Genomic DNA, 24,095 nt, shown 5'->3' with positions numbered 1-24,095 from the left:
TGACACAGTTCACCCAGAGACCATTCATAGTTAGAGACAGCAAATCAGCAACAGGTATTCCTAAGAACCATTGCGTGAATGCATGTAACTATATGCAGTACTCTTAGGTATTTATCACTACAATGATTATTCATGTTTTATTTAGTCTGATCAAAAGCTTACCTGTGCCCAAGATGATAAACTACTGTAGTTATTCCATGGGCATAATGGCTGCTGAAGTTGAAACTATGACTCTCTTGGAAGCTTTGGTTTGTTCCAACACTAGACCAGAAAAAATTAATACAGTTTATATTTTAGAGGGGGAAAAAGGTACTTCAAGTTTGTTCTGAAATGTACCACAAGCATCTGAGTTCATTTTTACCTTACAAGGTAACTTTTCAGTTCTCCACGATAATTGATGACTAGCAGTTCGGCTGACCATTGGGCACTTGCTTTATATTCTAGAAAGATCAATCCAGCAATTGCGTAGCTCAGATCTCCTGGAAAACTGGTTGCCTTTTACCAAACAACACAAAAAACAACACAAAAAAAGACAGACATTTATAGGTAAAACACAAGGAAGCAGCTAAGTTGAACTAACAGAAATAATTCATATATATCATTAGTTCCAGAAGAAAATGAGCTTGCCCTTCACAATACTAAGGAAAGGCAGTCATGTTAACACAGAACATAAGGTGCTTAGACAATATATTGAGGGAAAGTGATTAAAAGATACCCAAAAACGTTAGCTCATAATAACTTGTCCTTCAGGCTGTGAAAGATTTATTGATTTTAATTCTGAAATTGTTATTAGCTTGCTGTAAACAGCATTACATTTCCTCAGATAAAAGACCATTTTGTTGAGATCCCTGTAGCAACAATGCCAACTTTGGATCATGATCAAATCAGAACATAAGCTGCACAGTGGCAGACCTGATCAGTACTTTCATGAGAAGGGGAAAAAAAAAAAAAAAAAAAAGGAAGTTCAGATGCTATTGCGGGTTGTGGTGCTGGCAGTGTTTCCTTAGAGCAGTGATACTCAGACCTCAGTGGTTCAGGAGCCAAATTAGTGATCAACATTACCCAAAAGAGCCACAGTAGTGTGAATTCATTGCTTTGTTGACTATTTTTATACACACACACACACACACACACACACTATTCTCAAAGCAAAACGACTGACTAAGCATTATTATTTTATCAACTACAATTGCTTAATAACATAGTAAAAGCCTCCTGATCGGTTAAAAATTAAATCACACTGTGTTTTAATATCATGTGCTGCAAAGAGCCAAAGGAGAGACATTAGAGAGCACGTGCAGCTCACGAGCCTCAGTCTGAGTATCATTGCCTCAGAGTCTGCCCCAATAAAGGTATTAGAGGCCACCGAAAGCTGTCGGATCAGCCATATTTTTGGAGGATAGTCACGATAAAGTTCCAGTCAGCTGTGTTCTTTGATGATCCATTGGCACTTTCAGCGAGAATTGTGAGCAGGAATAATGTACTTTGTTCATTTAACACTTGTAGCTCAGTTGTATTTAGTCTAAATATTTCATACTACACTACTAAACACTAATAGCACGTTTGTACTGTAAATCCTTGCACTAGAATATACTGCTATTAAACTTTTACAGAGGAGAGAGTAGAAGCAGTCATTTGAGTGCATACAAGTTACACAGGGTTCCACTGTATGAAACTTTATTTAATAAACAGAATAAATACCGGAGAAATTACGAAGAGCTCACTGCCCATCAGGTCAAATACTCTCACAGTTCCACTGCTTTCAGCATAGGCAAGCAGTGTGCAGTCATGACTCCATGCCACTCGTCTCCACTGTGTGTTAGGATCCTTCGGCACTACAGAGAAGGAAGGCAAGATGTATTCATAAAAATATGGCTATGGTTTCAATGGTTACATTATAAACTGTACTCAACTGTTTTCATCTATCAACTTTCTGAGTCTTAATTAGGACAATACAGAGTTTTGTTGGATCATGCAAATGAATCTTATTGTAACTCATCCACAGTAGTGGAAAACCTTGAGACTAGGAGTCTGAATTTCCTAACTTTTGTACTATAAAAATGTCATTCTTTACACAGCATTAAATGTACTGCTTGCATATGTGGAAATTTTTTTAACAGCTTAAAAATAGAGTGATGTGAAAAAATAAAAGATATAACAGAAACTCTGCCTCAACTTTCCTTATTACACAGACACACGACAATTTTGTACATAGGTGTCACATAAAGTGTATTCTTTAAAGACTATAAAGAGTTCAATCATTGCACTATGCACTTCTTATTGTCCAGCAACAATAACTGATCATCTTACCACCTGAAAATAAGCATCCACTGGGATCAATTAGCAAAGAGAAGAGGACAGCCTATTCCAGGCAGCCTATCCCATTATCTAACAGACTTAAAATTAAGACTAGCAGAAGGAAAGAGAGAGACTGACTTGCTGGGTACATACAGTATTTCCAGCACTATAGTATTACCCTACTGAAAATTATTGTAACAAGTTTTTTGGAAGCTTACTGTAATTCTATTTTATGACCACTATTGCATCTATCCTACCATCATACTGCATTGATATGATTGTTTTAAAGGAAGAGCTTCCTTCCTCAGACCTAAAAGATGTCACATTTGAAGGAGTCATTTAAACACAATGGATAACCTTTCCAAAGGCACCTTAATCTCAGTTTCAAAATGATTTAGGAATCACTGAGTCTCACTGAAAGTCAATGAGATTTATGGCCCATAAGTCACCTAAGTGCTTTTGAAATTTTTCCCCAAGCATGACAGGAGGTAGTCAGATTAATAGGATAGAGAATGCAAAGGACTTTGAATTAGAGTTATGGTACCTTTAAAAAAAATAAAAATGAAGTACTCCCTTCAGCTCCGATTACAAACATTTATTTGATCTTTAACTGAGCTTTGGTGGAGGACAGCTGAACCACTGTGCAGTCACACCATAACCAAGATGCTTTTGTACACATCAATGCTTGTAGCCTGTCTTTTTTTTTTGATATTCAATACTCTACTACTGCCTCAACATGCCCTCTTAACTCTACCCTCTCCACATCAGAGATTCAGGCTCAGTACGCTAGTCAGGGTGGAGAAAGGGAAAAGTGGAGAAAACACAGCCAGTCAGACTGTATCAATGTTATTAAAAGGTATTTCCTTAAAAGAGCATATGAATAATCTTTTAAACCCAATAAGCAATAATACTGCTTAAGAAACCTCCTTGACATCAAAAAAGTTTTTCATACCTTGACATTTTCCAACAATGGATCCAAAGTCATCTTTTGCAGACCTGTAAATCATGAACAGATGTAATTAACTGAATTTAATGAAGAAAACTGACAAATACTGCAGCATTTATAAAATAATTAGAAAAAAGAGTCAGAAGCATCCATTCCACCAGATTATATCAGCACCTGACAAACTAGGCAGTTAAATGTGGGACCTACACAAACTCAGTATCCTGTAAGGCTAGTATTTCAAACACAGTGTAAAAATTCAGCCAGTTACAGCCACACAGTAAAAATGCAAACTTCAACCTTACATTCTAGGAAGTTTGACATTTGTGATGTTCTTGTCTATTTTCATCAAAACAGTTTTCATACATTTTCTTCTTTTACATATAAATAGCAGGTTTGATCTTCCAGCAAATGGATTTTTGTGAAGCAAGCAAATACACTCAGTCAAGACTTGTTCTGCAGATAAGTGTGTGGTGGTTGCCATTGAACTTGCAAATAAAGGTGGGTTGGTTGGCTCTTTTGGGGAGAGGTAAGTAAAAATCTCGACATCATTTTACTCAAATCAGTATTATGTGTAGAGCACCATAAATGTTCAAGGCACTTTACAGATAAGTAAAATGACAGCTCCTTGCCACAATCCAGTGAGATGCCAAACACCCCCTGTCAAGGTTCCTCCCCCACTCTGAATGCTAGGGTACAGATGTGGGGACCTGCATGAAAACCTCCTAAGTTTATCTTTACCAGCTTAGGTCAAAACTTCCCCAAGGTACAAAATATTCCACCCTTTGTCCTTGGATTGGCCGCTACCACCACCAAACAAATTCTGGTTACTGGGGAAGAGCTGTTTGGAAACGTCTTTCCCCACAAATACTTCCCAAAACCTTGCACCCCACTTCCTGGACAAGGTTTGGTAAAAAGCCTCACCAATTTGCCTAGGTGACTACAGACCCAGACCCTTGGATCTTAAGAACAATGAATAATCCTCCCAACACTTGCACTTCCCCTTTCCTGGGAAATGTTGGATAAAAAGCCTCACCAATTTGCATAGGTGACCACAGACCCAAACCCTTGGATCTGAGAACAATGAAAAAGCATTCAGTTTTCTTACAAGAAGACTTTTAATAGAAATAGAAGTAAATAGAAATGAAGAAATCCCCTCTGTAAAATCAGGATGGTAGATACCTTACAGGGGAATTAGATTCAAAACAGAGAATCCCTCGAGGCAAAACCTTAAGTTACAAAAAAGATACACGGACAGAAATAGTTATTCTATTCCGCATAATTCTTTTCTCAGCCATTTAAAGAAATCATAATCTAACACGTACCTAGCTAGATTACTTACTAAAAGTTCTAAGACTCCATTCCTGGTCTATCCCCAGCAGAAACAGCATATAGACAGACAGAGACCCTTTGTTTCTCTCCCTCCTCCCAGCTTTTGAAAGTATCTTGTCTCCTCATTGGTCATTTTGGTCAGGTGCCAGCGAGGTTACCTTTAGCTTCTTAACCCTTTACAGGTGAGAGGAGTTTTCCTCTGGCCAGGAGAGATTTTAAAGGGGTTTACCCTTCCCTTTATATTTATGACACCCCCTCTTCCTTCCCCAATGTGACTTCAGTGAGAGAGGAGGACACTCAGCACCTCCAAAGGTTAAAGCCAGAGATTACTTAACAGGGCAAGCAATGAAATACAAAGGAGGGAGGGAGACACAAAGGAGTACAAAAGCAGTGAAAGATCATGAAATGTGCTTAGTGAAGTTCATCCATCTTGTTCATGTCTCTTTCGGTCTTCATTTTTAAAAATGCAGTCTTTGTGTTTATGGGCAGTGTCAGGAATAAAGCAGAGGGTGTAAAGCTGCTGCTTTTAAAGTTAATAGGTTCTAAGACCATTTCACAAATTCTGATGCCTAAAATACAAACAAAAAATTAACTTTACCTTTAAAAATATAGCTTATAAACCCCTAAATCCATTTTCCCAAGATACTCCATGAAATTGGTAGTGAAATGATAGATAATACTGAGTTACCTACCTGATTTCTACACATTGGTCCTGAACAACTGCCAACAGTTTACCATGACTGAAAGGGGGGGAAAAAAGCATTTCATGTTAAAATTCAATTAAAATAAAAAGTTGCTTTTGTGAAACATGGGTCACACAATTAGGTATCACTTTACAAACTCAAAAAGAAAAGGAGTACTTGTGGCACCTTAGATACTAACCAATTTATTTGAGCATAAGCTTTCGTGAGCTACAGCTCACTTCATCGGATGCATACTGTGGAAAATACAGAAGATGTTCTTATTCATACAAACCATGGAAAAATGGGTGATTACCACTACAAAAGGTTTTCTCTCCCCCCATCCCACTCTCCTGCTGGTAACAGGTTATCTAAAGTGATCACTCTCCTTACAATGTGTATGATAATCAAGGTGGGCCATTTCCAGCACAAATCCAGGGTTTAACAAGAACGTCTGAGGAGAGGGGGAGGGGTATAATTCTTGACATCTGATTTGTGTCCATTTATTCTTTTATGTAGAGATTGTCCAGTTTGACCAATGTACATGGCAGAGGGGCATTGCTGGCACAAATCAGATGTCAAGAATTATAACATTAATAAACCAGTCGGAGAACACTTCAATCTCTCTGGTCACGCGATTACAGACATGAAAGTTGCGCTATTACAACAGAAAAACTTCAAAACCAGACTCCAGCGAGAGACTGTTGAATTGGAATTCATCTGCAAATTGGATACAATTAACTTAGGCTTGAATAGAGACTGGGAGTGGTTAAGTCTTTATGCAAGGTAATCTATTTCCCCTTGTTTTTTCCTACCCTCTTCCCCCGTTCCTCAGACATTCTTGTTAAACCCTGGATTTGTGCTGGAAATGGCCCACCTTGATTATCATACACATTGTAAGGAGAGTGATCACTTTAGATAACCTATTACCAGCAGGAGAGTGGGGTGGGAGGAGAGAAAACCTTTTGTAGTGGTAAACACCCATTTTTTCATGGTTTGTATATATAAGAACATCTTCTGTATTTTCCACAGTATGCATCCGATGAAGTGAGCTGTAGCTCACGAAAGCTTATGCTCAAATAAATTGGTTAGTCTCTAAGGTGCCACAAGTACTCCTTTTCCTTTTGCGAATACAGACTAACACGGCTGTTACTCTGAAACCTGTCATTTTACAAACTCAGATTTAAATTCTGTCTTACATTCCAAGTGAAAATAATTGGATGATGACAATTATTAAAAGATACTGGTACCCACAATGTAAATTAGCAGTTAGTAGATTCCATATGTCACTGGCTGCATCATATCACTCAGGACTATTAATATCTCATTTTTTGTTAGCACTAACTATTAAAAAAACTTAAATGGTTGTTCCAAAGGAGGTCAGAGTCAAACACTGCTGAAGGATAATTTCAAAGCCAGAAATATTTGTTATTATGCCTGCTAAGACAGGAGTTAATCAAATATCATGTTTCAGGGTGATCACTACTGGGGCGAGGAAGGAAATTCTCATCCTGCCTCAAAATATACAGCATTGCACAATTACGTTATTGAAGAAGGGGTCTCCCCTTCTTCTGAAGCATCAGGCACAGACCATTGCCTTCAGTCAGATACCAAACTTGCTGAACCTTTGTTCAGATCCAATATGACACATACTATGTTTGAGAGCCATAATAAAACACCTTGAGTAAAGCTATTGCAAACTAATATCAGGTCATGCAATCCTCCCATGTATACATTTTCCATTTCTTTATTTAACTATTGTAAAACAGCTATTTTTAGTACCAGAATTTTTCCACACATCAAAGGCCAGACTTAGAAGGTGCTGAGCTGCTCCGGGAAACTACATTATACTCACCTCCCACTAATTTTAATGGAACTTGATGACATAGCATCTTGCAGGTTCTAGGACTTTAGTAAAGCAAGCCTTGACAAGTCACCCAGTAGATTCTCAGCCAAAGATTTATCCTACTTACTTGCAAATTGAGCTCGCATTCAGGGGTGAGCAGGAGGAGGAGGATGGAAGCCTGCATGCAGTTCCACACACAACAGATATGATGGGTAAAACTAAATGAGATGGTTCAGACAACACTGCCAAACCACTAGCCTCAGGGACAGGGAGGCCACCAAAGTTAAACCCATGACCAAATCTGGACCCATACCTTATTTTCTTCTTCTTCAGCTCATGTCTCTCTGATAATGCTAAATTATTGCTGTCTAAATAGAATTTTTTATATGCTAGCTCAACTAACTTATTACAAAAATTACTAGAAAGAGTGAGCTTGCCTTTTTTTCCCCCATAAATGTATATGAAACAGTGTGTGTCAACAAAGACACAGAAAGAAAAATGATATCCCTCTTACCTTGCAAGCACTAGATGCCAGTTAATCTGCTTACTAACCAGACGAACAAGCCCAGCAGGGAGGGAAAACTTTGCAGGGCTGAAATACCAAGTATATTCAGATTAGAATGTGAGGTTTTAAAATTGATACAATATAAGTCAAAACAGTAATATGTAAGATATATATGGCAGATTAATTGGTTTCAAAAGGTCACTCTAAAATATTACCCTAAAAGTTATGTTTTATTTCAGAAAACAAAATTCCCAGCTGGAAGTCAGATGTCCAAAACTATTTTGGGTGCTTTTGTTTTTGAACAACAAATGCATACGTTATGAAAGCTTAAAAGAAATCTCCCACAACATACACAAATGAAGGCCCTAAACCTGCAAAGGGATCCATGCATACGGACCTAACATCTGCCTGGAGTCCAATGACTTCAAAAGGCAACATATTGCTGTAAACGCCCGACTCTGTCAGATCCAATTCCAAGATCAAAACCCAGGTGCACACTTCATGTTAGAAAAGTATATACAGACAGATTTGTGTGTGTAGTCTACTGCTATTTGAAGGAAATATCTTGCCACTCAAATGATACCAGAGGGATCCAGCCAATCAGAGAGACAAGAAAAATCAAAACTTAGAATCTGACTAAATGGCAGACTAAATATTGAAATGAATCTAAATAATTAAACTTACAGTCTAAGATTGTCATTTATGTATACCAGTGGCTCTCAAACTTTTTTTTTTTTTACTGGTGACCCCTTTCACATAGCAAGTCTCTGAGCGTGACCCCCCCTCTTAAATATATTAAAAAAGTGTTTTTAATTTATAATGCCATTATAAATGCTGGAGGCAAAGCGGGGTTTGGGGTTGAGGCTGTCAGCTCGTGACCCCCCATGTAATAACCTCGCAACCCCGAGGGGTCCCAACCCCCAGTTTGAGAACCATGTATACTATATCCTGCTAGAGACCTTTCTAGAACCTTTTATTTTAAACACATTACACTGAATTGCAAATTAAGATTAGCAATGATGTGGCAGTCCAGTGGAAACAGTGGCTCCTCCAATTCTAGAGTCTTCCTTGTATTTTTTCCTTTATTTCTTGAAATAGAACCTATGCTTACATTTTTATTTTGTCCATTATAGTATGAGTTTATCAGAACAATTTTTACTGTGTGTTTTGTGATCTATGCATTGTATTCCTTCCCTTCTATCCCTATGCCACTCCCAATTACTTATAGGAGAAGTTATTTTATACTTCTGATAAAACTAGATCACAACTTTCAAGTGGATACATGTAATCCTTAAAAAAAGTGATGAGTTACTTTTCTGCATGTTGGAATACTGTAAAATTCAAAGCAAGTTACACTAGCATGAACTGATTCTGAATATAATTGTGTTTATTTCAAGTTTTGTATGAAAAACAAAAATGCTTTGCACTTTTAGATGGCTGTGTTGGTCATCAAATGATTTCTAAGCAGCATACATAAGTATAACCCCATTTTACAGATGGGAAAACTAATGTGTTAAGAGGCTGTCTGACCTCAAGCAAATCACTTTACAAGTCAGTAGCATAGTCCACAATCATGTCTAGGGCCCTACCAAATTCACAGCCATGAAAAACGCATCACAGACCATGAAATCTGGTCTCCCCCCACATGAAATATGGTCTTTTGTGTGCTTTTACCTTATACTACACAGAGTTCAAGGGGGAGATCACAATTTCTCAAATTGGGAGTCCTGACTCAAAAGGGAGTTGCAGAGGGGTTGCAAAGTTATTTTAGGGAATTCATGGTATTGCCACCTTTATTTCTGCACTGCCTTCAGACCTGGGCAGCTGGAGAGCGGTGGCCATTGGCCGAGCACCCAGCTCTTAAGGCAGCAGAAGTAAGGGTAGCAATTTCATACCATGTCATCCTTACTTCTGTGCTGCTGTTGGAGGTGGCTCGGCCTTCAGAGCTGGGCTCCTGGCCAGCAGCCACCACTCTCCAGCTGCCCACCTCTGAAGACAGCCTGCCTCCTGCAGCAGCGCAGAAATAAGGATAGCAATACTGCAACCCCCCCACATAAAATAACCTTGCAACTCCCCCACAACTCCTTTCTGGGTCAGAACCCCTAAAATTACAACACCGTGAAATTTCAGATTTAAATATCTGAAATCATGAAATCTATGATTTTTAAAATCCTATGACTGAAATAGACCAAAATGGACTGTGAATTTGGTAGGGCCCTAGTCATAACATCTCCAGACCACAGTCTCCTGCATGGAGTTTAAACTGTAAAGTGAGTGCCTTGTGAAATACAAGTATGGAAATGCAGTGAAAAAAAAAAGTAATGAGAAAAGAATAAAATGAAAAATATTCAATAGGAGAGCAACAGCACTTCAGAAAGGAGAATGCCGTAAGAGAATTTCTAATGACTTGGTGATGCTCAACGCAGATAAATATCATGAGATGCATATTAAGAATGGAGAAAAGTAGTAAGTCTGAACTCAGCACTCTAGATGCTGCAGAACTGAGTAGTAAAGGAGCAGGACCAAGGAAATATACAGTTTACAAGCTCAACCAAGAACTTGAATACTTCTAATACAGCGTTTCTCAAATGCAGGCATGCAGGCACCAAGGGCTTTTCTTGCAGCCAAAGCCTCCAGGGCTGCAATTGGGCGGGAGGACCCACCTCCTGCCCCTCCCTGGTGCTGCTGGATAGACAGCCTTGGTGTGGGTTGCTGGGGCTTCCAGCAAGGGTTGGACAGCCAGAGAATTCCCCATCTTCCCAGGGGAGATGGGGCTCAGAATTTAGGCTTCAGCCCGGCAGGTGGCGGGAGAGGCAGGCTCTGGCTGCGGGGCTTCAGGCTCCGGCCCCCGCACTGCGTCCCCCGGCCAACACCCCACATCGCCCCACCTCCTGCTGCATCCCCCGATCCTCCATCCAGGACTTAATTTGTCCCCTGGGGCTAAGTCTGCTGTAAAAAGTGATACCTGCATGTTGGTTAATATCACCTTTCACAGCAGATTTACTAGCTAGCAGCAAACAAATTACAATGATTTGCACATGTATATGTGCATATTTATTTATTTTTCCTAGAGCTAATTAAGTATTTTATGGAAAAAATGTGACAACGGCCACCAGCAAGAGTTGGTGGACGCACTCTGAGGCCACCAAATAATTTGTCCTCAGAACCCCTGGTCTAGTAGCACAGATAACATAAAGCCTAGAGAGCGTACAAGCTCAAGGAAAAGAAAAAGAAAAAACACTCGAGTTGCTGACAAGAAGAAGATTATTGTCCATCAAATCACACAGCAAATGGAACCAAGGGACATTGTTTATGAAGAGAGGTATGGCCCTCAAACCAGAGAAACAGAAATTCCCACATCCGTGAAAACTATATCCTGCTAAATATCAGAACGACTAGCATGTTTGACAGGGTCACTTATGTGGTGGATTACCAGGTTCATCCCAATTGTCTCAAGGGATTAGCAAGTATAAAAGTCTATCATTCCATGGGGCCAGGGGTGCAGCAACCATTCATAGTTAGGCTTCTGATCACAGAACCTCTTTACATAGAATCTTGCACTTGCTAGCCACAAGACTGAGATGATCATCCACTTTCCCTTCCAATTCCTTACATTTGGGGTCACCGCAGGAATGGTATGTCTCATTTTAAGGAATTGGGAAACTGGTTTTGTCTGACCATTTACTTACTTTGTAAGCACCAGTGTATTCAGCACAGTGTCATCACAAAGAAAGAGAGCCCTGCACCCAATAATATAAATAATATAGCCAATAATATAAATATAAAAGAGCCAATAATATAAATCTACATATACTGTTTATTATGACTCAGCACTTTGATATGGAGTCACGGAGATAAACATGGAATCCTACAATGTCATTTGGTTGTTTACAGAGTCACTTTTTAGTGGAGAAACTCACTTTAGTGGCCAAATTCTGACTCCAATACCTGTTGGCAGATTTAACAAGCACAACGTGGCCATAAATTGGGTTCAGTGGAACAGAAATTCTCAAGAGAAGCAGGATTGAGGAGGGAGGTGTGTCTTTACTGGCATGGCAAAAAAAATAACCTTCTAAAGCAAAAAATGTTATGACAACGAATATTTGGCAAAAATTTAATCTTCTTGTTTCCAACTTCAAACTTACCTGTACCAGATATACTGAAGCAAAAATAATGCAGGACCTATGAAAAGAGAAAAGCAATAAATTGAGACAGTTACTTCAACAGTTTAAAAAAAAAATAAATCAGTCCTCAAATTACAGCAGAAAATAAAAATACAAATAGGGCAATTTCCTGCAATATCCTGGATAAACCTTACTGAATTATGTTTTATACCGTTGGGCTCCATTTATTAAAAATGCAATTGTTTATGGGTTATTGAGGGATTGTATGTGTTTCCATGGAAAAGGTAAAAATACAGCGCCTCCAGGAAGTGAGAACAGAGGGTGATCAGTCAAAGTCAGTCCAGTTGTAACATCTCCAGAGGAACACCACTCCCTAGAAAGATCCACATAAACTAATTCTAATTGGATTCTCCAGGAACCAACAGACAAAGAAAGGATTTTTGGACAAATAACCTAGTAGTAAACTGACTCATGGTGTTCTTCCTGATTCAGTAAATGGACAGGACCTCTAGTCCACAAAGGCCTCAATCCTTAGGGAGGGGTTGGAAGGACTGGCCTACTGATACCCCATAAGACTGTGTTTTTGTTCTGAGTAAAGGGTGTTACAAACTTGAAACCATAGGAAGAGCCCTGTGTAGGATATGATGGACTGCTCGCCACCCAGAGCCCATGTTGGAGTTGGGGTTATCTCTGGTAAGTTTATTAGCACACGTATAGGTTCTTTTATTGTTTTAACATGTTTTCTCAGTATTGCTTTTGCCTTAAGAGTAAAATGTGCTTGCTAAAGAAGAGCTGTTTAGTAGATTAAGTGTGGTAATTACATCTCTCTCAAGAGAAGACAAAAAAGCCAACTTAAGCAGCCTGTCTTTTGATGCAGGGCTTCCAGTTTAGGCAGGGAATTGTTCAGCCTCGAACTACCAGAGTCAGAAGGGAGAGGGACAACTGCTGAGGAACCAGAAGCCTAGAGTGGATGCACTTGCTTGATCGTAGAAGGGGAATACAGGTACAGTTTCCCTGAATTGTGACACTGGGAACTCTCAGAAAAAGTATTTTTGGCATAAAAATGAATATTCTTTGTATTTCTACTTGACCACTGAATCACAAATTTTATGAAAAAAGTTAATACAGAGTTCAAACCCCATGCAATTTTGAAAACTCAATGAAAAGCATCTGGGGGGTGAAAATTACTAACATGCATACATCAATCATAGTAATAGCAGCATACCATGATTTTAAATACCTTTTTGTAGAAGTGTCCAGGAATTCTAACTAAAAACATTAGGTCTGACAAAGGCACATGCCAAAACCTCAATATCATTCTGCAGTAATACAGATGCTTGTCAGATGTATGTTTTATTAGTGTGCCCCAATGGGGTACTATCTAGCCAGAACAAAAACTCACAACTAAGAAGATACAAAGGGAAAATGATAAAAAGCTGTTCCCAAATTGATACATAGTATATGTTACATTATACTAGCCCAGTGGTTCTCAAATTTTTGTACTGGTGACCCCTTTCACATAGCAAGCCTCTGAGTAGGACCCTCCCCCTTATAAATTAAAAACCACTTTACTTTTTTATATATTTAACACCATTATAAATGCTGGATGCAAAGTGGGGCTTGGGGTGGAGGCTGACAGCTCGCGACCCCCCCCCCCACCATGTAATAACCTTGCGACCCCCTGAAGGGTCCCGATCCCCAGTTTGAGAACCCCTATACTAGCCCCATCATGATACCAGGCATAGCAAAGCCTGTAAGCAGAACCCACACAAAGATCATTTAAGCCATAAAATATAAAACCAGTCAACAATCCTTCAATGAAAATAAGTCATATTTACCTGTAATTGCTCTAGTGATGATAAAGGATGCACCATGTTTTTTGTTGCCTCTTGGCTGCAATTACAACAATACATTAATCGTGTAACATCTGAACAATCCAATATTCATGTACATACTCAGTGAATGCACTTGATAAACCCTCTGCTCCTCTAAAAACTTCTCATTTAATTTTGACCATTCTCAATTCCATATTAAACTGCAAAAGCTAAGAGACTGTATAACTGAACATTCAGTATGTGCCAAATTGTAATAAAAACAGAACATTATCATAGGATACAATTGTTCAATGTGCTGTCATTGGTGCACTGCATTCTGATTGTGCATGAGAAAAAGTCTCTGGGTCAAAAGGCTTACGTGAAAGAGCAAGAACTTTTATAGCAACAGGTCCCTTTCTATATGTATTTCTGCCAAGTAAAACACCTATTTACAGACCATTTTCTCTCCCCAGTACCCTTCTTCCACCTTTCCTTCTCCCACATAATCTCACTAATACTCTACTTCTGCAGCAATGCCACTATGCTCCATTTTGCATCCACTGAATGGCATACAGAGAACTCATGGTTTCTATCTCAAACAAAAAGGAGCAGTGCAGGAGAGCTACATAGCAAGAGGAGGAAGCAATATAATCAGCCAGGACAAAAGGGAAAGCATTACAGGAAAGAACCAAGCAAGGAAAAAGTACATACAATCAAAAGGGAGATCCAAAGAGAGGGGAGAGACAACAGAACTTGGGATAAGTGCTCTTGCCCATAAAAAGAGGATGAGACTACTTCTCAAAGAAAAAAAAAAGGAAGGAGGAAGAGATTTAAACCAGAAGTGAAAAGGAGTAAGAACAGAGGGACAACACAGATAAAGAGGAAAGGAAGAAATCACAAGCAGAGCTTAAAGCAGTGGCTTTCAACCTGTGGTCCACAGACCCCTGGGAATCCGGAGATTATGTCTAAGATTCCAAAGGGGCCCACAACTCCATTTAAAGTTTTTTAGGGGTCTGCAAATGAAAAAAAGGTTGAAAGCCACTGGCTTAAAGTCATTCTTCATTCACATATGGTTGTCGTTCTCTAGTCAAAATCTCATAGCACCACAAACTGAAGGAGAGTGAAGGAAGGAAGTACAACTACTCTTAGGTCAACGACTAGGTTAATGGAGCAGATGGTTTTATGACAATCATGCCAGTGACAAAGGTAAGAATTTTTTTAAAAAATATTTAAGGCTATGCTTTTCAAAAATGAACGCCCATAGTCAGGTTTCCAAGTCCATATTTTGAGATCAATAGGAACTGTGGGATATTCAGCACTTCTGAAAAATCAGGCCACTTGTTACGTGTCTAAATGCATGCATATTCAGACACCTAAGTCCTAGGCTCCCAATTTGAAAATCTTGGCCTAGGTAGATACTCTTTTTATTTAATGTTTGCAAAGCCTTTTAAAGAAATATTTTTACAGTGTCAACAGCTCTTTAGAATGCCTCTTTGTTGTGTCTCAGTGTGGGTGAGCTGAAAGGAGGAGTACACACAGCTGCCCCAATAAACAATTTGCCCGGTAAAGGTTCATCAGCAAGGTAGCAATGTGACCGCAGTTTCTGTATAGCAGGTGTGGCCAAACTGTTGCTCGTGAGCCATATGTGGCTCTTTTACAGTTAAAGTGCAGCTCCCAGAGCGCCACCCCTCCCGCCAGACCTCCCCCCCTCACCTACAAGACTGGGCAGGAGGGAACTTGAGGCTTTTGCCCTGCAATGGGGTGGTAGGACTCGGGGGAAGGGAGGGGGACTAAGGGCTTTAGCCCAGCAAGGGGGCATCAGGGGAGAAGCCCCGCACCCTGACAGGTGCTGCCCCACAGGGCAGGTTGTGTGTGTGTGTGTCTTGCAGCTCTCGAACTTCTAAAGATTACCGTACAGTGGAGTCACATCTTACGTGGGGGTTAGGTTCTAAAATCAGTGCATAAGGCGAAAATCGCGTAAAGCCAAAAAGAGAGAGAGAGAGAGAGAGAGAGAGAGAGAGAGGAATGAAAGAATAAAAAAGGGAGAAAAAAGGACTTCAGTGTTGTTATGCGCAAACCAGAGTGCCTCAGGATGGCCAGGAGCACTGTCTACGATCAGCAACACTTTAAAACGCAAATCCTCTCTCTTCAAGGTACCACTTGACGTCCGGAATGAAATACTTGTGGAACCAATCCAGAAATAATGCTGCCGTCACCCAAGCCTTTTTATTTGATTGTCAGAACACAGGCAGGAGATTTTTGTTCTTGCCTTTTAGGGCACGGGGATTTTCAGCCCTGTAGAGCAAGTCCAGCTTTATTAAATGCCCAGCCACTCTGCCACATAACACAGTAACATGGTCTTTAGCTGCTTTGAAGCCAGGGGCTTGTCTTTCTGATTTCGAAGCGTAAGTGCGGTTGGGCATTTTTTTCCAGAAGAGCCCAGTCTCGTCAGTATTAAAAACTTGTTCCAGAAGATAGCCCTTTTCTTCTATGATTTTCTTTAATTGTTTGGGGTAGGCTTTTGCTACCTCTTCATTAGCATATGCAGCTTCACCAGTAGTCTGCACGTTTTTGAGGTTGAAGCAGTTCCTTAATCAGTTAAGCCAATCTTGGCTGGCTTTGAATTCCTTCTCATCAGAAGGCTGTCCCTCTTCAGCGGCAGGTTTGAACAGCGTGTAGAGGCTAAGAGCCTTTTCTCACAACATGTTTCCATCGATAGGCACATGTTTATGGTTCATGTCTTCCAGCCATAAGTTTAATGCCTTTTCAGTTTTCACTAAAGTCTTATCACGCACCTGGCTCGTCACCTTAGCAGTTGTTGGAGCACTTGATGCCACAGCTTGACGAATTTCTCTCTCTCGTATCTTGATGGCGCGGATGCTAGATTAGTTGCAGCCATATATACTCGCCACGTTGGAGACCAACATACCGTCTCTCAGTAAGTCCAACACAGCCAGTTTTTCCTCCAGCATTGGAACAGATCACTGTTTCTTCAGTTGAGCACCAGATGAAGTAGTTGGCTTGCACTTAGGGGCCATGTTGTACAAAAAATACGTATCTTTAAACACTAGAATCACACTCAGCGCAGTGAGATGCTCACCGGATCGGCGGGCAGCAATCGATCCAGCGGGGGTCGATTTATCGCGTCTAGTCTAGACATGATAAATTGACCTGAGTGTTCTCCCGTCAACTCCTGTACAGTAATCCATCGCTGCAAGTTATTGTTATTTTTCTTTTTTTTTGCCGAGCACATATAGTTGAATTTGTGTAAGTTAAATGCGCGTATGATGCAACTCCACTGTATGTGGCTCGGAGGGTCAGTAAGTTTGGCCACTCCTGCTACACAGCATTACAGTAACAATAAATGACAAAGTTTTGTTTGGGAAATCTGATGAATAAAAGAAACAGTGTGCCCAAGGGATTTAAGAGCATAAGTCCCAATAAAAATTCTGAGTCGTGAACAGCTCCTAAATCCCACAGGCACTTTTGAAAGTCTCCCCCATTACTTTTAGAGTACTTTTTTGAAGATTTACACCATCCACTTCTGAACTTAAACTATGTACTCTTGTTCAACTGTTTTTTAATCCCTAAAAGTAAGTAATTTACTCTCACATTAGGAACACTAGAATTTACTCTCCCTTTAACGTAGCTCCACTGGGAATTACATACACCATATAGTTACAGAGAAACCCATCTTCCAACCCATTAAGAAACCTCCTTTTCTGATTCATTCATATTTGACGGACAAGCTTCAAATTTTACTCTATTCAAGCAAATCTCTACATGACTCATATCTACTTTTGCAATGACAATACATCCATTTAGCATTGATACTTGTTGGCTGCCTAACCACATTCATAAAAATTACCTTAAAAAAACATAAAGTTGAAAAGTCAAGCACTCAAAAGTTAGGAAATGCCAGAATTAAGGTTACCTGGGCAACCATAAAATTCAGTCTCCTTATGCAATAAGCATTATCATGCAGTCTTTAAATTACATGATCAAACACATTTTCCCCCCACAGGACCCTGCCTCATTCAGTGCACAGAATGAGCAGTGTTCAGTGAATGGTTAACTATTCAATATTTTCTTTTTTATCCTCGTAGTGTGGCGGCATGCATTATTTACTACACACCATCCAAACCCTGCATTGAATACAGAAAGCCCACATGGGCTTTTCTATGGAGCTCTCATGACAGTATCTTGGTTATTTACAAACACGAATGAGTTTATCTTCACAACACTCCTGTGAGGTGAGGTGGTTTTATTATCGTCACCATTTTCACGTGGAGAAGCGAAGCACAGAGATTAAAGCCAAAAGTGTCACCTAATTTTTGGTTTCCACTTTGAGAAACCTATGCCTAAGTTTTCAGAATTCTTAGCATTTTATAGTATTTACTACATTCAGAACACAGCTCCTATTAACTTTAGTTGTATTGTGAACAGTCAACACTTCTGCAAGTCAGATGGCAAATGTTTCAAGTTAGGCAGCGAAAAAATTTGGAAAGCAGAGCAGTCACCTAGGAAGTTTTGTTTCAGTTACAGTATTTGCCCAGCATCATATAGAAACTCTGTGGCAAAGGCAAGGCAAGAATCCAATTATCCAGGGCAGCATTCACTGTCTTTACCACATGACCATCCTTTCTCCTCCTGCAGTCCTTTGCCTCTATCACTATACACTTTCCAACTCCTGCAAAAAAAAAAAAAAAAAAAAGTAGGGGTCCCCTACAGTCAACAGTCTCGTTCATGGCACAACTCTGATTCATTCCCACTGTGCACTGAATGAGGCAGGAGTCTTGTGGAAAAAAACAACATGTGATCATCTACTTAAAACTGTAGCATAGTCTAAGTAGGCAGAAACAGAATCACCCTGAGAAAATATTTACAGAGAAACAATCAGTATACATAAGGTCTCTCGTAAGACCTTAAAGGTTGGGGACACATTTCTAGCACCATATGTTATCTTCCCTGAAAGTCTCCACACCCTTTTTAAGATGACCTAAAATAATTCCAAAGAAAGAAATTGCAAAAATTAAATTTTCAAAAAGCCTCCCATTTTTACATTGCACAATGGCCATTGTCGGAAGACAGGATACTGGGCTAGATGGACCTTTGGTCTGACCCACTATGGACGTTCTTATGACCCAATCTTGAAAAATTTCACGGTAAGTAAATGGGACCATTCCCATGTGTAAATGTTTGCTGGACCATTGAGATTAGTTATTGCCTTTCCCTCAATTGTTTCTAGAATCTTTAATAAAGTGGATTCACCTTGAAAAATGTTTTCCAATTTGATTAGAAATTATGCTTACTGACCTGCAAAAGGAATTCTAATCAACAAAAATGTTTCAGTTTACTATCAAACTTTCAAGGAAAGAAAGACAATTTAATAAAATTAGAGGTGCAATATAAAGGTTAATTGGCTCAAAATATATTGTACTTCATCCTGCATCTAAAAACATAGCCCAGCCTCAAGGACCAAAGGAACACTATATTTTATGCATTTCAACAGTCAGGGTAGATTTTTATTCGTGTTTTCTAATGATTAATGCTTTTCCCCTGTATGTCAGAAGCTATGAAAAATAACTAGGGCTATCAAGCAATGAAAAAAATGTTGATTAATCGTGCGATTAAATAAATTAATCACAATTAATCACACTTTTAATAACAGAATACCATTTGTTTAAATGTTTTTGGATGTTTTCTACATTTTCAAATATATTGATTTCAATTACAACACAGAACACAAAGTGTAGAGTGCTCCCTTTATTTTTTATTACAAATATTTGTGCTGTAAAAAACAAAATAAATAGCATTTTTCAATTCACCTCATACAAGTACTGTAATGCAATCTTTTTATCATAAAAGTTGAACTTACAAATGTACAAAAAAACTGCATTCAAAAATAAAACTATGTTAAACTTTAAAGCCTACAAGTCCACTCAGTCCTACTTGTTCAGCCAATCACTCAGACAAAGAAGTTTGTTTACATTTGCAGGAGATAATGATACCTGAAAGTGAAAACAGGTGTTTGCATAGCAGGGTTATACCCAGCGTCGCAAGATATTTACATGCCAGATGCACTAAAGATTCACATGTCCCTGCATGCTTCAACCACCCTTCCAGAGGACGTGCATCCATGCTGATGACAAGTTCTGCCCGATAACAATCCAAAGCAGTGCAGACCAACATGTTCATTTTTGTCGTCTAAAACAGATGCCACCAGCAGAAGGCTGATTTTCTTTTTTGGTGGTTTGGGTTCTGTAGTTTCCATCATCAGAGTGTTGCTGTTTTAAGATTTCTGAAAGCATGCTCCACACCTCATCCCTTTCGGATTTTGGAAGGCATTTCAGATTCTTAAACCTTGGGTCGACTGGTGTAGCTATGGAAATCTCACATTGGTACCTTCTTTGCATTTTGTCAAATCTGCAGTGTAAGTGCCCCTAAAACGAACATGTGCTGGGTCATCATCTGAGACTCCATAACATGAAATATATGGCAGAATGTGGGAAAAACAGAGCAGGAGACATACTATTCTCCTCCAAGGAGTTCAGTCCAAAATGTAATTAATACATTATTTTTTTAAACGAGCGTCAACAGCATGGAAGCATGTCCTCCAGAATGGTGGCCAAAGCATGAAGGGGCATACGACTGTTTAGCATATCTGGCATATAAATACCTTGCAATGCCAGCTATAAAAGTGCCATGCAAACGCCTGTTCTCACTTTCAGGTGACATAAATAAGAAGCCAGCAAGCAGCATTATCTCCCGTAAATGTAAACAAACTTGTTTGTCTTAGCGATTGGCTGAACAAGAATTAGTACTGAATGGACTTGTAGGCTCTAAAGTTTTGCATTGTTTTGTTTTTGAGTGCAGTTATTTAACAAAAGAAAAATCTACATTTGTAAGTTGCACTTTCACAATAAAAGAAATTGCATTATGGTACTTGTGTGAGGTGAACTGAAAAATATTATTTCTTTTATCATTTTTACAGTGAAAATATCTGTAATAAAAATAATATAAAGTGAACACTGTACACCTTGTATTCTGTATTGTAACTGAAATCAATATGTTTGAAAATGTAGAAAAAATCCAAAAATATTTAATAAATTTCAATTGGTATTCTATTGTTTAACCGTGCGACTAAAACTGCAAGTAATTGCAATTAATTTTTTTAATCGTGTTAGTTAACTGTGATTAATCGACAGCCCTAAAAATAACATTGCACCATTAGCTCATTTAGGCCTCAATTCTGCAATAAACTCTGTTTGTGGAGATCCCTGTATAAGCATAGTTGATCACTGGCTCAGGGCCCTCATTTGCCATTATATCTAGGTCCTCCCCAGACTTGCTGCTTTTTACACATGAAGTTACTCAGTTTGCATCTGTACTGTTTTCTCTCTCCCTCCCTAATTATTCATATTTTAATTTAACATTGCATGTGGTTGACTGTTCAGCTTCACCAACAGCATATTGCCCACCTGACCTCTGAGTCGTTAATTGGCAATATCACAATTTCCAGTGACTGTTCATTTAACAGATGTCTTGAAAAAAGCAGTAGGTGCAAATGAACTTAGTAAATAAAAATACAGTTTTCATGGGAATGTTCCAATTTCTGCTTCTCGATTCATGGATACTAAGAACGCTCTCTGCTCAATTATTTCCCAAATAAAACGTTTCCATGAAGTATCAGTAAATCACGAAGTGTTTGAACTGTATCTATGTCGAGCTGAAAATATTTTCAACAAATAGTCAGTTTTAAGCAGGGGGCAAAGGAATTACAAAAATTGGCATGATTTTATACGTGTGTGTATGTATAATTTTACACACACAGGATTTGAAAGCACAACATAATAAATACAAGGAATAACTTCAGAGCCAAAATGCAACCTCTGTGATGGAAGACAGACGGATGGACAACTGACAGCACAAAGTGAGGGAAAGAACAGAAAAAGAAGAGATGGAAAATTTGTCCCCAAGGATACAAGGGCAAGCCGCTATTTGCTGACCACAGAAAAGGGCCAAGGTTTCTCTAGTGGTCTACGCAGAACAAACAGAACTTCAACAAATTACAATTTTCCAACCTGTGAATTTGAAATAATGCTTAACCAAACTGTGCCGTGATATCTACTCATGACAAGCTCTGTAAACACACCAAGTATTTTATGCCCTCCTGTCAAGGTTCCTTCCCCACTCTGAACGCTAGGGTACAGATGTGGGGACCTGCATGAAAACCTCCTAAGCTTATCTTTACCAGCTTAGGTCAAAACTTCCCCAAGGTACAAAATATTCCACCCTTTGTCCTTGGATTGGCCGCTACCACCACCAAACAAATACTGGTTACTGGGGAAGAGCTGTTTGGAAACGTCTTTCCCCACAAATACTTCCCAAAACCTTGCACCCCACTTCCTGGACAAGGTTTGGTAAAAAGCCTCACCAATTTGCCTAGGTGACCACAGACCCAAACCCTTGGATCTGAGAACAATGAAAAAGCATTCAGTTTTCTTACAAGAAGACTTTTAATAGAAATAGGAGTAAAGAGAAGAAATCCCCTCTGTAAAATCAGGATGGTAGATATCTTACAGGGTAATTAGATTCAAAACATAGAGAACCCCTCTAGGCAAAACCTTAAGTTACAAAAAAGATACACAGACAGAAATAGTTATTCTATTCAGCATAATTCTTTTCTCAGCCATTTAAAGAAATCATAATCTAACACATACCTAGCTAGATTACTTACTAAAAGTTCTAAGACTCCATTCCTGGTCTATCCCCGACAAAAACAGCATATAGACAGACAGAGACCCTTTGTTTCTCTCCCTCCTCTCAACTTTTGAAAGTATCTTGTCTCCTCATTGGTCATTTTGGTCAGGTGCCAGCGAGGTTACTTTTAGCTTCTTAACCTTTTACAGGTGAGAGGAGTTTTCCTCTGGCCAGGAGGGATTTTAAAGGGGTTTACCCTTCCCTTTATATTTATGACACCCCCCTCTTCCTTCCCCAATGTGACTTCAGTGAGAGATGAGGACACTCAGCACCTCCAAAGGTTAAAGCCAGAGATTACTTAACAGGGCAAGCAATGAAATACAAAGGAGGGAGGGAGACACAAAGATTTTAAAGGGGTTTACCCTTCCCTTTATATTTATGACACCTCCCCACTCAGTTCACATTGCAGATGTATCAAGCCCGGCCAGAGCTTTAATAGGAAATCATTTCATTTGCATCACACACTGTTTACTTGACAGAGGGCCTGGTTTTCATAAGGGCAGCTCCCACTGAGTCCTTTGGTCTGTGAGCACTTAATGTTTCTGGAGATCAGGCCCAAAGTAAATTACACAATGAATACTTCTCCCTAACAACCTTCTGTATGTTTTGTAAAAGTAAAAACCTAATCAATATTTGTTAATGGTATAAAAAGGACAGATGTAAAAAAAAAAAAAAACCCTAAAACCATAGGTGCTAGAACTAGGAGTGCTGGGGGGGGAGGGGGTAGCAGCAGCATCCCCTGGCTTGAAGTGATTTCCATTATATACAGGGTTTACAGTTGCATTCAACTGCTTTCAGCACCCAAACATTGCTCCAGCACCTGTGACTGAAACAGCAAACCTGCAAAAGTGAGATGACAAACTGGAGGGGACTCACTTCTCCCTCTCACTGAATGCAGCATTCAGGGGCACGCTACAGGTGTTTTGTCCCTGCCCTGGCTGCTCGTTATAGATTTATGATCCGCTGCATGTAAGGGTGGCCTCGGCAGCTTGTAGCTTGGAGAGAAGAAATCCCCTCACTCAGGATTCACGTTAGGTCTTGGGCTCATGTTGTCCGGCTGAAGGGTTTTGCTGCGTGTCTGCAAGTTTCATCCGTGCAAGGTGCCCCAACGTGAGCCAGAGCCCCCCCACCACACCCCGCTATGCGCGGGGGGGGGGGGACCCTGCCATTCACACGCCCCTTTTCCCTCCCCCCGGCAGGGCTCTACGTGGCCATCCTGCCCCCCGCCCCCACCTGCGGTCATTCCCAGCCGGCGCGGGGAGGACTGACCTGCACCTCAGTCTCCGGCGGCCACTCGGTGTTGATGAGCAGGTCGTAGAGGATGTTCTCCTCCTCTTCCCCACTGACATCGGCGGCCGCCTCCACCTCCTCCTCCCAGCTCCCCCAGGTAGCGGCCATGCTCAGCCCGGACCCGGATCGCAGCTGCAGCCACTACGGCGCCCGGCAGCGGACAAACCTCCTCCCAGCGGGCGGGGGGAGGAAGAGAGAGGTGTTTAACCCTTTTCGCTCTGCTGCTGTCTGCGTAGAGCAAGCTGGGCTCATCCTAAAGCCTTTTGCTCTGTAGAGAGATGGGGCCAAAATGCTTTCCAAAGGTCCCAGCATGGCCAGGTCCTTAAAGGTTTCTCTAGGGAGCTGTCTTTTAATAGTAACCAACCTGTGAATTTGAAATAATGCTTAAAGTTAAGGGTCTGAATACCTTTCAGGAGCTTGGCCTCAGGCCCCAGTGGATCAGCATTGCTTTGCTTAGGCACAGAGGTCTACCACCTCCATGGTCATGTTACAGGATCAGC

The 24,095-nt window shown here is 40.1% G+C and overlaps 1 protein-coding gene across 1 annotated transcript in view; it reads right to left on the bottom strand.

Moving 5' to 3' along the window:
• Nucleotides 1-23,744, bottom strand: part of NBAS (NBAS subunit of NRZ tethering complex) — a 408,512-nt gene extending 384,768 nt beyond the window's left edge. Inside the window, exons 1-9 of the mRNA XM_048845538.2 lie at nucleotides 23,575-23,744; nucleotides 13,567-13,621; nucleotides 11,750-11,786; nucleotides 7,614-7,691; nucleotides 5,266-5,313; nucleotides 3,251-3,294; nucleotides 1,702-1,835; nucleotides 362-495; nucleotides 163-261 (exon numbers count right to left, since the gene is read on the bottom strand). Coding sequence (XP_048701495.2) covers nucleotides 163-261; nucleotides 362-495; nucleotides 1,702-1,835; nucleotides 3,251-3,294; nucleotides 5,266-5,313; nucleotides 7,614-7,691; nucleotides 11,750-11,786; nucleotides 13,567-13,621; nucleotides 23,575-23,703 — 758 coding nt within the window. The 5' untranslated portion in view covers nucleotides 23,704-23,744. The remainder of the gene's footprint in view (nucleotides 1-162; nucleotides 262-361; nucleotides 496-1,701; nucleotides 1,836-3,250; nucleotides 3,295-5,265; nucleotides 5,314-7,613; nucleotides 7,692-11,749; nucleotides 11,787-13,566; nucleotides 13,622-23,574) is intronic.
• Nucleotides 23,745-24,095: the final 351 nt, after the last annotated feature.

This window comes from Caretta caretta, chromosome 3 (assembly GCF_965140235.1).
Source record: "Caretta caretta isolate rCarCar2 chromosome 3, rCarCar1.hap1, whole genome shotgun sequence".
NCBI classification, from domain to species: domain Eukaryota; kingdom Metazoa; phylum Chordata; order Testudines; family Cheloniidae; genus Caretta; species Caretta caretta.
Note: the sequence above shows the minus strand (reverse complement) of the source record. Positions and strands in the feature narration are given on the sequence as shown.